Here is a 14,690-nt window from a genome sequence, read left to right on the forward strand (position 1 = left end):
TTACATTAAGTAAGCAAAACTCTTCACTAAATTGAAGCCTAAGAAAGTTGGTCTACTGCTTATGAGAAACCTGAAATTAAAATCACTTTAAGCAGCAAGTTATCAAGAGGATGGTAAAACGAAACTTCCCTCCAAACAGTACCCGTTTTTCAGAGCTCCTAGGAGGGTGTCGGACTCCTCTCTCCTTCAACACCATAGGCAGCTCAAGGATCCGTCAGACTTACCCAGATTATGAAGCCAAGAGCTCCAGTTGTTAACACTGGAAAGATGTCACTTGATTTTAAGAATTCAGGCACATATGATGAGTGGTTTTTGAAGTGTGTTCTGGTGGGGTATTAATTGGTATTAAAACAACAACAAAGTTTCAGAGCCAAATGCATTTGAGAAATCCTGAGCAGACCAAAGCAAACCACGTTTTGTTGCTGCAAGACCTCACTGGGTTTTACCACAGTGATTTGCCCACTTGCCCAAGAGAGACCCATTTAAGTGCCATTGTCAGGGGTGGGTCATAGGGCGTGATTTTAGGCAGGAAGGATAGAGCATCTTCCCCTGGCATTGACAGTGTGACAGAAAGCCTGTGTGAGCCGCGTAACTCCAGACACATCCACCTTCTGGAAAACTGGCCCCATGTGGCCCTAGCAAACTGTCATGGAGATTAGGAGCTTCGAAGTCAAAATAGAAACAGGAAGTAATGTGCAGGCCACCCCCTCAAGCATCAAGATAGGACACAATATCCTAATTTGCCTCAATATGACAAGAGCTTAACACACACTCGCAAGCGTGTGCACACATGCACATATACGTGTATACACACACACACACAACTATGAAAGCACAGAATTGCGAAAGTGGCATAAGACTGATGGCCCTACTGGATTTTGGCAACTCATCTGAAAGGCCAGAAGATGGGCAACAAGGATTTGGGGAGTAAAAACATGGCCTAAAATGTTGAATTTGGCAGATCTCCCCTTGCCTGTCACTCCAATTATGAACTTGAAATTGTAGCCAAAGATAAATATCTTTCCTTCCATCAAAAAACTGTGTAGGTGTTAAAAGCTGCGGTAATCTACACAGACTCTTGCTGTCAGTCTTTGCCTCCCAGGCTTAGGGACTCTCAGCCTTTCCGTTCCCACTCCACAAAGTTCCCACCAGCAAGATGGCAGGCATTTCTTTTTTTTTTTTTTTTAACACTGTCACTTGCCTGAAGCGTGTTTTAGTTAACTGTGGACCACAGAACCAGGAGAAACTTGGGAGTGAAATCTGTTTTGGGTGAGCGCGAGCAAAGAAATGCGATAGAAAGACGCTCGTTTCTTAATAGCTCGGTGCAGTTTTCCCTGCTGGACATCAAGAAACATTCTAATTGGGGTTTTGCTTTGAAATTCTTATCTGAGGAGTGCACATGGCACTATAGCGTTTCTTTTAACTTTTCTGCACGGACGCAAATATTTCGGGCTCTTCAGGACATGTAGACGTGCTTTAAGAGCTTCGTATATATTTGTTGAGTGATCCCGGGATCGCTCTGAGTTTTGAGGAGTTTTTGTGCTTATGGGTCATAGGAAAGCATTTTTTAAGTACAGTTTGACTCTCTGTGAAAAATGCCTAGCAACCATCCCTTTATCCGCCAGTCTGAATTAGCAGGTGTTCGTCACAATGATTAGCCCATTCCCCTTGGGTGCGCTCATTAGCCCACAAAATCGCACAGCTCTGCTAGTCACTGTTTCTTGGTGAAAGAGTTAAGTGGTGAATTTAGATTCTCCCCCCTCATTCAAACACTTGAAACTTTTCTTTCCAGAGTTTATGCCTCTTCAAACTTTTCATCCATGGATGCCGATATCATCCCAGTTATTACACTGTTCATTATCCCGTCTACTTCCCTCCCTAGACAGAACTGAAAACGTGCCAGAAGTACAATTATAGAAACGGGCGCGTTTCTAAGGATTTTGAGCACTTCACAGGTATAACTTATACTGAGGTAAAATCCAGAGAACATAAAATTAACCGTTTTAATGTGTGCAGTTCGGTGGCATTTAGTACAGTCACAGTGTTGTGCAATTACTACCTGTATCGAGTTCTGCAATCTTTTTGTTATCCCCCGAAAAACTCCATACCCATTATGTAGTCATCGTCCCTTGCCCCGCCGTCCCCCCAGCCCCTGGCAACCACTAATCTGCTGTTTGTATGAATTCGCCTATTCCGATCATTCATACAAATGGATCATACAATACGTGGCCTTCTGTGTCGGGTTTCTTTCACTTAGCACAACGCTTTCAAGGTTCACCCGCATTGCTGTGTGCATTAGTACTTCACTCCTTTTTATGGATGAATAATATTCCATCGTATGGATAGATCCACAAGTGTAATTTTTATAGCCAAAATACCTTATCTTTATAAAATACAAAATTGTAAGGGCCATTAAGAGACACAAGAGGAGAAAAATCTCCTTAGGTGACCACGTTGAAATTTTTCTAGATTAAATGGAAGAGTATAGATCTAGAATTCTCCTCCTGGCTGCTGCCAGCTAGCTTTGTGAGCTTGTATAAATGAGCGTCAATACTCTTAATTAGAAAATAAGTAACTAGGGGCGCCTGGGTGGCTCAGTTGGTTAAGTGTCTGCCTTCGGCTCAGATCATGATCCCACAGTCCTGGGATCGAGCCCCACATCAGGCTCCTTGCTCAGTGGGGAGACTGCTTCTCCCTCTCCGTGCTGCTCCCCCTGCTTGTGCTCTCTCTCTGTCAAATAAATAAAATCTTAAAAAAAAAAGAAAGAAAAGAAAGTAACTAGAGTTAGAGCTGAACCATTTCAGAGTGTTGCTTTGCTCACAAATTCCCAGCCCTACTCAGTACCCTACACATAGTCGGTCCTTGGTGGTGTTTACCGAACTTCATGAAATACCCAGATCATATGCTCACACGTGGTTTATGTCATGCCACAATTGTATCGTTTTTAAGGGATCACTTGCATTTTTAATTAGTCAAAAAGTCCTATTAGTAACTGACCTTTGCAAATCAACTTGAGAGCTTAACACACACGTAGCAGGAAATTCTCTCATAGCAGAAGAGTCATATGTACCAATACGTTGCTTTATGGTTTGTAAATGAGAACTCTTAACTAGCAACCGTAAACGAAGAGGGAAGATGGTGCATCCATTGGAGGAATTTGTGAGAAAGCTCATGAATATTTTCCATGGCATCTGCTGGGAATATGGTGCACAAAAAAAGGAATACAGGGAGAACGAAACGAGCCAGACAAAAACTCCTTTTTTAATGTTTATTTTAGAGAGAGGCTAGTCATTGATTAAACTAATCCAATATCTGCAAACATTCTTTTTTAATCTTCACTTTGCCTTTTCTGCAGTTTGAAATTTTGGAGCCTCCTCTTTGAAGTGGAGCAGGGTCGAGTCTGAAAGGAACAAAGTTTCGCAGACAGATGTGTGAAGAAACGCCTGGAGCTATGTGCTTCTCGCTGGGGTTAGATGTGAAGGGGCCGGGCTGTTAAATACACAGCAACATGAAATATGAATATTCTTTCACCTCCATGGGGAGTTTTTTTCCAACAGTATAAAGGATGGGGGGGGAGCCATTCTACTGTTTCCCCGATTCTTTTGCCTCGTCTTTAAGCTCACGTCCGTGTGCATTGTGTTGCTGTGTCGTGCCGTTCCAAGGTTTTTCTTAAGGCTCACGTGCAAAAACAGCACTATTTAAAATGATGCTTCTTTTCCTTTTATTTTTTTCATTCCTGTGCAGTGACGGTGAAAGGCATCTTGACATTTCTAAAAAGTTGTTTTGTTTAAATTACAGAGTCTCCATGGCAACTGCATCATCCCAGGTTCTAATTCCTGAAATCAACCTCAATGACACATTCGACACCTTTGCCTTAGACTTTTCCAGAGAGAAGAAGTTGCTAGAATGTCTGGATTACCTTACAGGTATTGTCTTGTGTGTGTGTGTGTGTGTGTGTGTGTGTACGCGTGCACGTGCATGCGCACTGTAATATTGTGTACATTCAGTGATACACATACTTTGCCACCACGTCGATTCCCTAAAACCCAGAGGTGTGCGCTTCTGATTTAGGAATGGAGTCTAATATTCCCATAAATGATTTCTGGCATGCTTTTTTTGCCCTCTCCCAAAACAACACGGTCCGAGACCAAATTGGGGACAGAGGAAAAAGGAGAATCTCAATAATTAAAAACATACTTCCCACCATTTTCCCTCCTTCCCTGAGTGTGGCAGCCACAAATAATCGCTCCGTTGGCCATCGGAGACGTACATAAGGAGCGTGGCTGTTTTCCACTTCATCTCAGCAAGGCATCTGACTCTCACATTGTCTTGGCAGGGAAAAAATTGGCAGCTAACTCTTGATTGGGTGTCTACCCTGTTTCAGCTCTTTGTGTCTGAGATCTTGTGTCATCTTCACACCATCAAACTGAGGTAGCATGTTATAATCCTCATTTTGCAGATGACGGAGGTCACCCATCTTGCTGGAGGTCAGGTAGCTAGCAAGTGGTGGAATTAGGATTTGACTTGGGTCCGTACGGACTCCGAAGACCTCTTGCTCTTTCTAGTAAAAGACCGCATTTCATCTTGGCAAAAGGTCACCATGGCAAACGTTCCAAAAATCACATGTGAATTCCTGGTGCCGTGTTTCTGATAGGCATTTTTTTGGGTCAAGCTTACAAAACAAAAGGAATGGCAATAAAAGAAAACCTCAGGCTACTCCTGTTTCTAACCACGCTTCCAAATTTTTCTTTGCTGTCAACCTCGAGAGTGAGAATTGAAATCATTCGCTGGTAGAATGCGGACTGTTTAGATGACCTTTATTTGTATTAGCCAAAACCACCGGTGCCGATGACTTCAGGAAGGCTCTGTATATACAATGAAGCCAGATGTGCACCGAACTGAGGACACACAGCCTTCGAGAGACCACATCCCTAACTTAGCATGGCATCAGCTTCCCCACTCCAATTCTGTGTGTGTGTGTGTGTGTGTGTGTGTGTGTGTGTGTGTGTGTTTGAGGGGGAGTGGTTGGAAAAGATGGAGCAGGAGAAAGGGAACATTGTGCGATATTTGTTTTTACAGTCTGTGGATCAAAAGCGAGGAGTTTTATATCCAAGGGGCATTATACCCAGATAGGTTTTTTCTTTGCAAGAAGCCGAGGTGCTGTTTTTAGCCTTTCTGCATTTGCAAGGGAAGCGGCCATCCCACAACTTCTTATCTTATGTCATTCTTTCAAACCATACCACTCCTATTAAGGAAGAAAGAAGTTGACTCCAAAATGCAATTGCAGTAAGGAACCAAACTTGGTTTCAAATACTTCTTACTATACCACCCTCCTTTTTTAAGCTTTTAACTCTGACATCTGTCTAAACTCACACTACCGCATAGAACCTTCCACAATGATAGAAACATTCTGTATCTGCACTGTCCATTATGGTAGCTGCTGACAGCATAGGGCTGTCAGAAACTTGAAATGTACACGGTGAGTCTTTACTTTCATTTAACTTTAATTAAACATAATTGAAATATAAAACGCTTGTGGCTGCTGTATTAGCTCAGATCTAGGCTTTCTCTGGCTCAGCGGTTTCTCATGATGGCAGCCTATGAAAAATCTCTTTTTTTCCTTATACCGTTTGGGATTGAGTATGATTGCAACAACAGAAAGTCCAGTTAGCAGTGACTAAACCCATCAAGGGGTGTTCACGTCCTGCAAACCCGAGCACGGAGGTGTGTGGTCCAGGCCTGCGCAGCGGCTCAGTGATGACCTCAGACCCCAGGCTCTTGCTCTTTTTCTACTCTGCCATCCTCGCTGTGTTGCCTTTTTGCCACATGATCACAGCACAGCTGCCCCGCCTCCATACATCGTGCTCAAGTTACAGGTAAAAAGAGAGGGATGCAAGGGAAATGGGGACAAAAATCTGTCTTTGTTTATTAGGAAAACAAAAAGCTTGCTCAGAAGACCCATCTGGCAAACTCCCACTTGTGTCTTGTGGGCCAGATCCACGTCACAAGGTCATGCCCAAGGACAAAGAGGACTGAAAGACTGTTGGGCCAGGCACATGGAACTTTCTGCACAAGATCAGTGTCTTGTTGACCTGAGTGTGTCCTCCCCATTTCCCAATAGCCGTCTGATGGTGTTCCAGCGGGCATACATTCATGGGCCACGTCTCCATGCGAATGCCAAGGCAGTGATTAAAGGGGAAAGTGTGAAAGTAGTTCGCACTGACTAGGACCGTGTACACCATATATCATCCTGATGGCTGTTTATGCCAAGCTAGCACCACATGGGGTACCTGCCATTATGCCTTCTTAACTGTCGAACCTCAAATACAAATCTGGCCCATTTCTAGACATAACATCGATCCCGGCCATAACATATGATGCTTGGCTGATATTGCCAAGTCCAAATAGTTTATCAGACATTTGTAAGCAGGAAATGAAGTGTTTGTGGAGTATTAGCGCACCATTTCTCATGTCCTGTTTATGACAGAGGCAAGAAAATAGCAGTTCTGCTACCAATTCCATGAATATTGAAATTGGCAGCATGCTGCTACTCTCATTTACGGTAAATTGGGTATTGACTTTTCAGGACAAACCCATTGGGTTTATAATCAAAACAGGGTTAGCCTGCGTGGCTGTGAAAACAAGATTTTTTTTTCCCTGTGACATGCCTCTAAGTGGTATGTCAAGTTAATAACCCAGAGAGGTGACATTTCCTCCCCGATCACAGCTACTGCCATGTGTCTCACAGCTACTTGCTTATTTTGAACATAAGTTTGCTTTCTATTTAATCATATATTGCAATGCAGAAAGGACAAAATCTTTCTACAGTGGTTGATGGAAAAGTAATTCAATGCACTATTTAGATTATGGGAGAATAAGCATTTCTCCACCACTCCCCGCCGGGGGATCGCACAGCAGCAGGGACCACACAGACAATCATAAGCATGTTTTATGGTGCAGCTGGGTCTCCCTCACTGAATGCGTCTCTGGCTTGGTGTCGCTGATTCATGCACATCAAGTCATAGCACATGACACTAAATCTTGCATGTGGATACTTCAGGAGACAGATGTATAAATACATATTCCAGAAAGAATGCTTTGGGGGCTCTATAGAGCCTTTCTGTCTTAATACGCGACTTAGCGCGGTGCCTGCCCACGTTGTGTAAGTGCGCGGTAATGTTCGTGGAATTCTCTAAGCAAGAGGCAAAGCTGGTCTAATCAACTTTATACAACAAGCATAAAAGTAACTTGCTGTGTACGCTGTTTGTCCTGGACATCTCTTCAGGGGACAAAATGAAGAAGCCTAAAACAATTCGAGTTTTCAATTTACCGTTTTTTATAAACTCTTCTCCTTCTTTGGGCTTGTTTAGGACTCCTCAGTCCTAATCGAAGTTTAGAGCAGGAAAGAACTCTGCAGTAGTGTGAACAGAGGTTGCTACAAATCTATAGAATGCAGATATGTTTCTCCTTTTGAAGTTAGGCCCTAGTATAAAGAAGAGTGGAAATAAAGGCCTGGATCGATTCTCTAAACCAGGAGTTGGCAAACTTTGACTATAAAGGGCCAGATGGTAAATATTTTAGGCTTTGCAGGACATATGGTCCCAACTACTCAACTCCGCTAGTGCACAAAAGCAGCCACAGACAATACATAAATGAATGAGCCTGGCTGTGTTCCAATAAAACTTTATTTACAAAAACAGGCAGTGGGCCAGATTTGGCCCATAGCCATAGTTTGCCAACCCCTGCTCTAAAATATTATTGCCAGTGCAAAGCACTCACTGCCTAGTCTTTTTCTTGCTCTCAAACTCTTCTCATAAAACCAGTTACTGAAATCAAGCCGGTAGATTTTAAGTCAACTTCATTTTTTTTTTAAAGATTTTATTTATTTATGTGACAGAGAGACAGCCAGCGAGAGAGGGAACAGAGCAGGTGAGTGAGAGAGGAAGAAGCAGGCTCCTAGCAGAGGAGCCCGATGTGGGACTCGATCCCGGAACACCGGGATCACGCCCTGAGCCGAAGGCAGACGCTTTAACGACTGCGCTACCCAGGCGCCCCAGATTTTAAGTCAACTTCAGATCATTATTTTGGTAGGATTTAGACTTCTCTACTCCAGACTCTGTTCAAGACATAAAACGGCAGCCTTCTCCAGTGAAAAAGTTAACCAAATGCCAAGGAGCCATGTTTGCTTTGGGGAAGGAAACATGTACTTCTTAGATATGATTGATTGTTAATTGTGTTCTTCTTAAAATATCACCTATAAATTGAAAATGAGAAGAAAATAGGGCCACACTAATAAGATTTTTTAAAAAAGGCATCAAAACATCTAATGAAAGAAGATTTTCAAACAATTATTTGTCTGGTTTGATATAGGATAACAAACATTGATATTTTTCCAGTTGGGTGTATGAATATAAAAACACGTGACCTCACAAAGCTCAGAGGCTGGCAAACTTTGGCTCATAGGCCAAATCTAGCCCTCACCTGTTTTTGTAATAAAGTTTTACTGGAACCTGCCCACATCCATTTGAGTGTGACTTGCCCAGGGCTGCCTTCACAGTGCAGCAGAGCTGGGTAGGTACAAAAGAGACCGTATGGCCCGCAAAGCCTAAAATATTTACCACCTCACCCTTTACTGGAAAAGTTTACCATCTCCCCAGTGTGGATGAAATCACAAAAGTTCATCTTGTTTACTTTTTGTTTAATATTTTTTTTTCATGGATAAGGGTATTATTTGCTTAACCTCCTAAACATACTTTCACGATAAATAGAGATAAGTTCCTACTGGCTGGCAGAAGTCATACTACCTTTTAACAATCACAGCAGCAACCAGCCAACCAAACGCTCGTTCTTTGGACTGGGGTCACCGTCTCTGGGATAGTGGGCCCGACGGACCTATTTAGAAAGGCCTGCTTTGACTGTACACATCTCCTCTGAAACGTATCCCAGAGGTGCCTGCTTCTCCACTGACAAGCATTCTTGATCCCCACAGCTCCCAACCCTCCCACGATTAGAGAAGAGCTCTGCACAGCTTCCTATGATACCATCACCGTCCATTGGACCTCCGATGATGAATTCAGTGTGGTTTCCTATGAGCTCCAGTACACCATATTCACCGGACAAGCCAACGTTGTTAGTGAGTATCGCACCCCCTGTCGATTTCTCTGTTTGGTGACTGTTTTCAGTTAGATCGCATTTCTAAATTGAAGTGTCAAGGGAAGACGAGGAAGGAAAGAATACACAGTATGTATTGGCTGCGTTTCCTAACCAAGAAGATGATAGCATTCACTTGTACTATACTAGCAAAAATAGCTGGCCAAAGAGTGATGAACATTAGCGATCTCTAGCAAACCACAAGCATGAGTCTTACAAGCATACGGCTAAGAGAAAGAAGCAGGAAACAAGAATACATGTGGTATGAATCTATTTATACATTCATAATTTAAAGATAAAGAAGAAAACTATGTTGTGGGGCGCCTGGGTGGCTCAGTCGGTTAGGTGTCCGACTCTTGATTTTGGCTCAGGTCATGATCTCAGCGTCATGAGATCGAGCCCCACGACAAGCTCCACGCTCGGCGGAGAGTCTGCTTGAGATTCTTTCTCCTTCTGCCCCTCCCCTCCCCTCGCACATGCACATGTGCACTCTCTCTCTCTCTCTCAAATAACTAAATCTTTAAAAAAAGAAACTATTTTGTTTAGAGATGCATACATAGGTATAAAAACTATAAATAAAAGCAAAGATGATCGTTACTTCTGGGATGGGAGGGGAGTGGCCCCATTGGGAAGCAATATATGGGGGCTCATGGGGTTAACTACTCTCCGGGTGGGAGTTACATGGTTTAGTCATTATATCATACATTTAGTGTTATGTGCTTTTCTGAGTGTTATTTCAGAATGTAAAAAAAGAATTTACTAAAATGGGTAGCCAAGCAATGCCAAATACCACATCCCATTGGGAGGAGAGCAGGCGCAGCATTTGAAATGTTAGTCATTGGCCCCCACCTGGGAAGAATTTCAGACCCGATGTGAAACACAGAGAGGCCCTTCTTTCACTGGGGCCCATGAGATATTCGGTATCAGAGACAATTTGATGATCTCAGATAGCCCCAGTTGCTGGCCACAGAGGTGATAACAAAGGACTCTCTCCTCTGTACCCCCCCAGTTATTCAAATTGAGTTGAGTAAATGGGAAAGGACCAGAAGAAGTGGCTTTTCAGGGGAGCAAGTTTGAAACTTCTTTAGCAAATTGAAATAGAACATGTCAAAGTAGAATAGAATAGAGTAGAGTAGAGTAGAGTAGAATAGCAGTCACTTTTCAACAAAGAAATGTTTTGAATAAATCCATATCAACTGAATGTGCTTTTATTATATACACCTGTTCTCCCTTAACCACACCGTTCTTTCCTAGCACAAGTAATTCTGAGGCACGTGATGCTTAAAAAAGAAATTAGATTTAGGATTAATTGAAAGAGCGATGTGTGAAGACCCCCGCCTCCGAGTCAATGAAGTATTTCTGGCTCATACCAACAAAGGGACCCCCAGCTGCCTTAGTCCTCATTTCCCAGGCTTCCCTCCTCGACCCTCGGACCTTCCACTCCTTAATTGGCCTGCTTTGGAAGCTTTTATTAAAATCTCACCATTTTCCAAGAACGTGTAAGGGGGGAAAAGTCACGAAATGTTGCGAACCCCTGTGGCCGGCTGCCTGAGTAAGAGGGCAGAAGTGGGGGGTGTAACAAAAACGTCTCGGGGGAGGTGATGGTTTAACTAAGTTTTGAAAGAGAGTGGGTACATATCAGCGAGTTAAGGGGATGCCAGGCAGCCACATCATCGGGGGCCAACCTGTGGAGACAGAGAATGGCAAGGCATTTTCTGAGACATCCCCTACTAAAGCCTGGCTAGAGAATTGAGTGGGGAAGGGGAGATGGTGGGAGATGAAGACAGAAATAGAACCAGGACTCAAACCCATATAGGTCTGGTTCCAGAAAGCACATGTTCTTAATCATCAGTCTCTTAATCCTAACCCACAGTAAAGACCTAGACCACAGAGGGCCACTTGGGCCACACGGTGTAGGATTTTTCCCTGTGGGCTTGGGCGGCCCGCAGAGCAGCAGTGCCATCAGATGTATGGTTAGAAGCCCCCTCAGGCAGTGTTGTGGAGGATGGAGTGGAACAGGGCAAAACTAGAAGCAGAGACATGAACTTGGAGGTTCGTAGTAATTCGAGGAGGCAGAGATGGCCGGGACCTGCCAATGGTACTAGCACCAAAGAAGGCAAGGAGAAGATAATTCCAGAAAGACTTCTCCACCTCTGACCCATAGCCCCGGGAAACACCATTACTATCTTCAACTATTTGAAGTGCTTTTAGGGGCAGGTCTAAGGGTTTGGCGTCATTTTGCTCTCCTTTCCGGAGTTTGGATTCTTCTGGTTTTGCTCCTCATCCCTAGTTCTACATGCCCCGCCACAAATCATGAAGAAATATTAATTTCCCTAGTATCTTTCTTGTTAGTAATAATGCACTAACACTACGTAATAATATATAAAATGTCTACAGTGATAATTGGATGTTTTCCAATATGGCAGCCACCCTGGTTCCAGAGTTACCCACTGCAGCAGCTCCAGCTCACACACATCTTTCCTGGGGTAGTCTGTTAATACACAAAGATGGACATACACTCACACACACCCAGAAATTCATTTTTTAGGATCACAAAAGGTAGCATGCCAAACACAGTTCTTTACCTTGCTTTTTTCAGCCAGAATAATCTTTCTTTTGATTAACTCAGAAACACCTGATCAGGGACCTTAAGTACATTTGCAAACTCCCTTCACCTTTGCCATATGATGTACCACCAAGGAGTGAGAGCGATGACAGGACTTTTGTCCTTTGCCATATTCTGTTGGTTACAAGCAGGTCACAGGTCCTGCCTACACTCAAGGAGGACATATTACACAAAGTCACGAACAGTATGGAGTGGAAATCATGGGGGCTACTCAAGGGCGTGTCTGCCATAGATGGTTATGTATTTCCTGAAGTGTCTTGAATCAAATTTTTATGGGCATTTGGACAGTGCATAGAGCCTTGGCCTGGACTGGCAGGCCCTTGTGTCAGTTGGCTTTGGCTGAAGAGCCAACAACCAGAGAACCCAAGTAGCATATAACAATAAGCATGTATTGCCTGTGTGTCTGCAGTCAGGTGGGGGTCTGCTGGTCCCGCTGACCTTGGTGAGGCTCCGTCACGGTCAGGCTGTGGACTGGGGCTGCTGGCTGCTGCATGGCTCCCTCCTGCAGTCCTGCGCGGGCACGTTCTCCTGGTGAGCTCAGCGCACGACTGTTAAGGACAGGCCCACTTGCACACGGGCTTTGCAAGCCCCTGTCTTTGTCCTGTTAGCTGATACGCCAGAGGCCAAAGCAAGTCCCACAGGCGAGCCCAGAGTCAGAATACGAGGGCCTGCGAGGCTCCAGGGCTAAGAGTATAGATAGGCGAGGAGCGAGGACGTGGAGCTGGAAGGCGATCCGCTGGAGAACCCTGACTCATTCCCGTGCTTCCTTCCATCCCCCCAAAGAAGAGAAGAGATCTAGTGCCTGAAACTTAGGGTTTCTCAGGTAGCTAAGCTGGGACTGACTTGGCTTCCGTGCCGTTGGCATGAAAAATAATACCAAAACAAGACAAATGAATCGACGGGAAAAGGCCGTGCCTACAGAAGTCCGCCGGCAGTGACACTCCTGAATTCAGAGCACTATACTCGGTGATTCCAGAGATGGCGTTTTGTTCCCCAAAAGCAGTTGCCACAAGAAAATAAAGGGGAATGACTTCATGAAGATGACAGACCTTACTTATTTCATGCATGTCAAAAAGGCCGTTGCTCCCAGGACGGATGGAGATCAGGGAAACCGCAGGTGCCCATCCGACTGGGGTACTCTCATCAGCTTGTTAGTACTAACCGAGAGCTGTTTGTCTCTTTAACTCCCATTAAACCAGTATAGTAAAGTCCTGAGGCCTACAGGATCAAGTCCTAACGATGAAAGAATAAACGTAGATAAAAGGGCAATTGAGATGCAAAGATCTTCTAATTATTTTCTTCTTAACTATTTCACATATTTCTAGTGGCCGAGAGAGACATGGATTTGAATCCCAACTGTGGAGCTCACTAGCTCCATAATTTGGGACAAATTATTTGACATCCTCTAAATCTGTTTCCTCGTCTGTAAGAAGAGGTAATGTTTTAACTTCACATGGTTGAGGTAATGAAAGTATAGGTCTGAGCCCTGTGCTTGCCACAGTGCTAGCATGGAGGTATCCAAGGTTATGATTCCTACAAAGATAGGACTACACTCACCCGTCATCGCATTTTTTTAAAAAGCTGTTGTTTTGGGTCCTTGGATAAAGGTCAGTCGTGAAATTAGCCAAGGTTAATCTACACGATGGCATTTTACACAATCTTCATGTGCGAGGCCGTCCCTGAATGTTGTGTGTTCATCTGTCTTACCACCTGGAGGAATATCCTTTGCGGATGTTGTTACATTGCATGACAAGAGCTAATAGTAAAACTGTACCAAAAATTAGAAGACAAAATGCCCCAAAACTGGCCTGTAGGTCACGGTTCCTTCACTTGTCATAGTAAATTCTAGTTAATTGCCCACAACTGACTTCAGTGAAGGAGAATTAGATAATATCTGTGAAGCTTTTAATCTTATAAAAAGGCTCTCCCTAATCAAATTCATATATTCAAATGCAAAATTAATGACTATCAATTTTTTATTATGCACTTTTATTAACGGAATTATGCCTACCAATGTTAATGAATTGCTTATTAATAAGTAGATATGTATTTAATCTTACAACGTTTTTCATGTTTTTTCTAAAACTGCTTTCAGCGCACCATTTAAAATCCTAAATGGGGCCTTTTCCCAGCAGCCTATTTTTATTATTAGCAAAAGTCCAAAGATGCGTTTCTCCAGGTCTCCACGGCGAGGTAGTTATCTGTATTTAATTAATTTTAGTCATTTTGAAAACATTCATGAGCGTTATTAAACAGATACTGTTTTTACAGAGAAGAAGGAAAAGAATGTTCACTTCTGTCCGATCTGCTAGAAGAAACAAAGGATGTTTGCAGCCACATGCCGCCTCTCTGAAGGGTGTCCGTGTTGCGTAATGTTTTATACATAATGTTTTACTGCGAGATGACAGTTGCTATACAAGGCTCTGAAATCCCCAATGTAATTAGGATCTTGTAATGAGCGGCATTATGTAGGGAGATGCCTCTGACCCATTGTGAATGAGAACAAAATGTATAAAATTGAAAAACTCAATTAAGTTCCATTATGAACTAATTATCTCCCAAGTTCCATTGTTGTTTTAATACTCGAAGCTGAATTAGAGAAGGTGGGTGTCGGCATACCCTCAAAGATGATTGAAAACGAATTTGGAGAAAAGTGAAGTTCCAGTCCAGGATGGTTACATGGGTGTTTCATAAAGAGATGCATAAAACCTGGTCAATGGCCCCAACACAGTAGGGTATCAAGGCAGAGAGGCCTGGCACTTGGCACCATATGCGAGACGTTATGAGGTGCTGGCCCTGGACCAACACTAGCAGTGCAGTAACGGTGTGTTCGGAGACACTTACTCCAGCCCCCGGAAGAAAATGGTCAATGTTGCTTTCTTGGCATTTTTAATCAACTTCTCAATTACTATCC

The 14,690-nt window shown here is 43.5% G+C and overlaps 1 protein-coding gene across 5 annotated transcripts in view; it reads left to right on the plus strand.

Moving 5' to 3' along the window:
* Window positions 1-14,690, plus strand: part of MID1 (midline 1) — a 573,199-nt gene that overhangs the window by 543,089 nt on the left and 15,420 nt on the right. For all 5 annotated transcript variants that reach the window (XM_087860132.1, XM_087860136.1, XM_087860135.1 and 2 more), the window contains 2 exons: window positions 3,799-3,926; window positions 8,990-9,133. In XM_087860132.1, coding sequence (XP_087716258.1) covers window positions 3,799-3,926; window positions 8,990-9,133 — 272 coding nt within the window. The remainder of the gene's footprint in view (window positions 1-3,798; window positions 3,927-8,989; window positions 9,134-14,690) is intronic.

Source organism: Ursus americanus, chromosome X (genome assembly GCF_024610735.1).
Source record: "Ursus americanus isolate L20-20 chromosome X, mUrsAme1.1.p, whole genome shotgun sequence".
NCBI lineage: Eukaryota > Metazoa > Chordata > Mammalia > Carnivora > Ursidae > Ursus > Ursus americanus.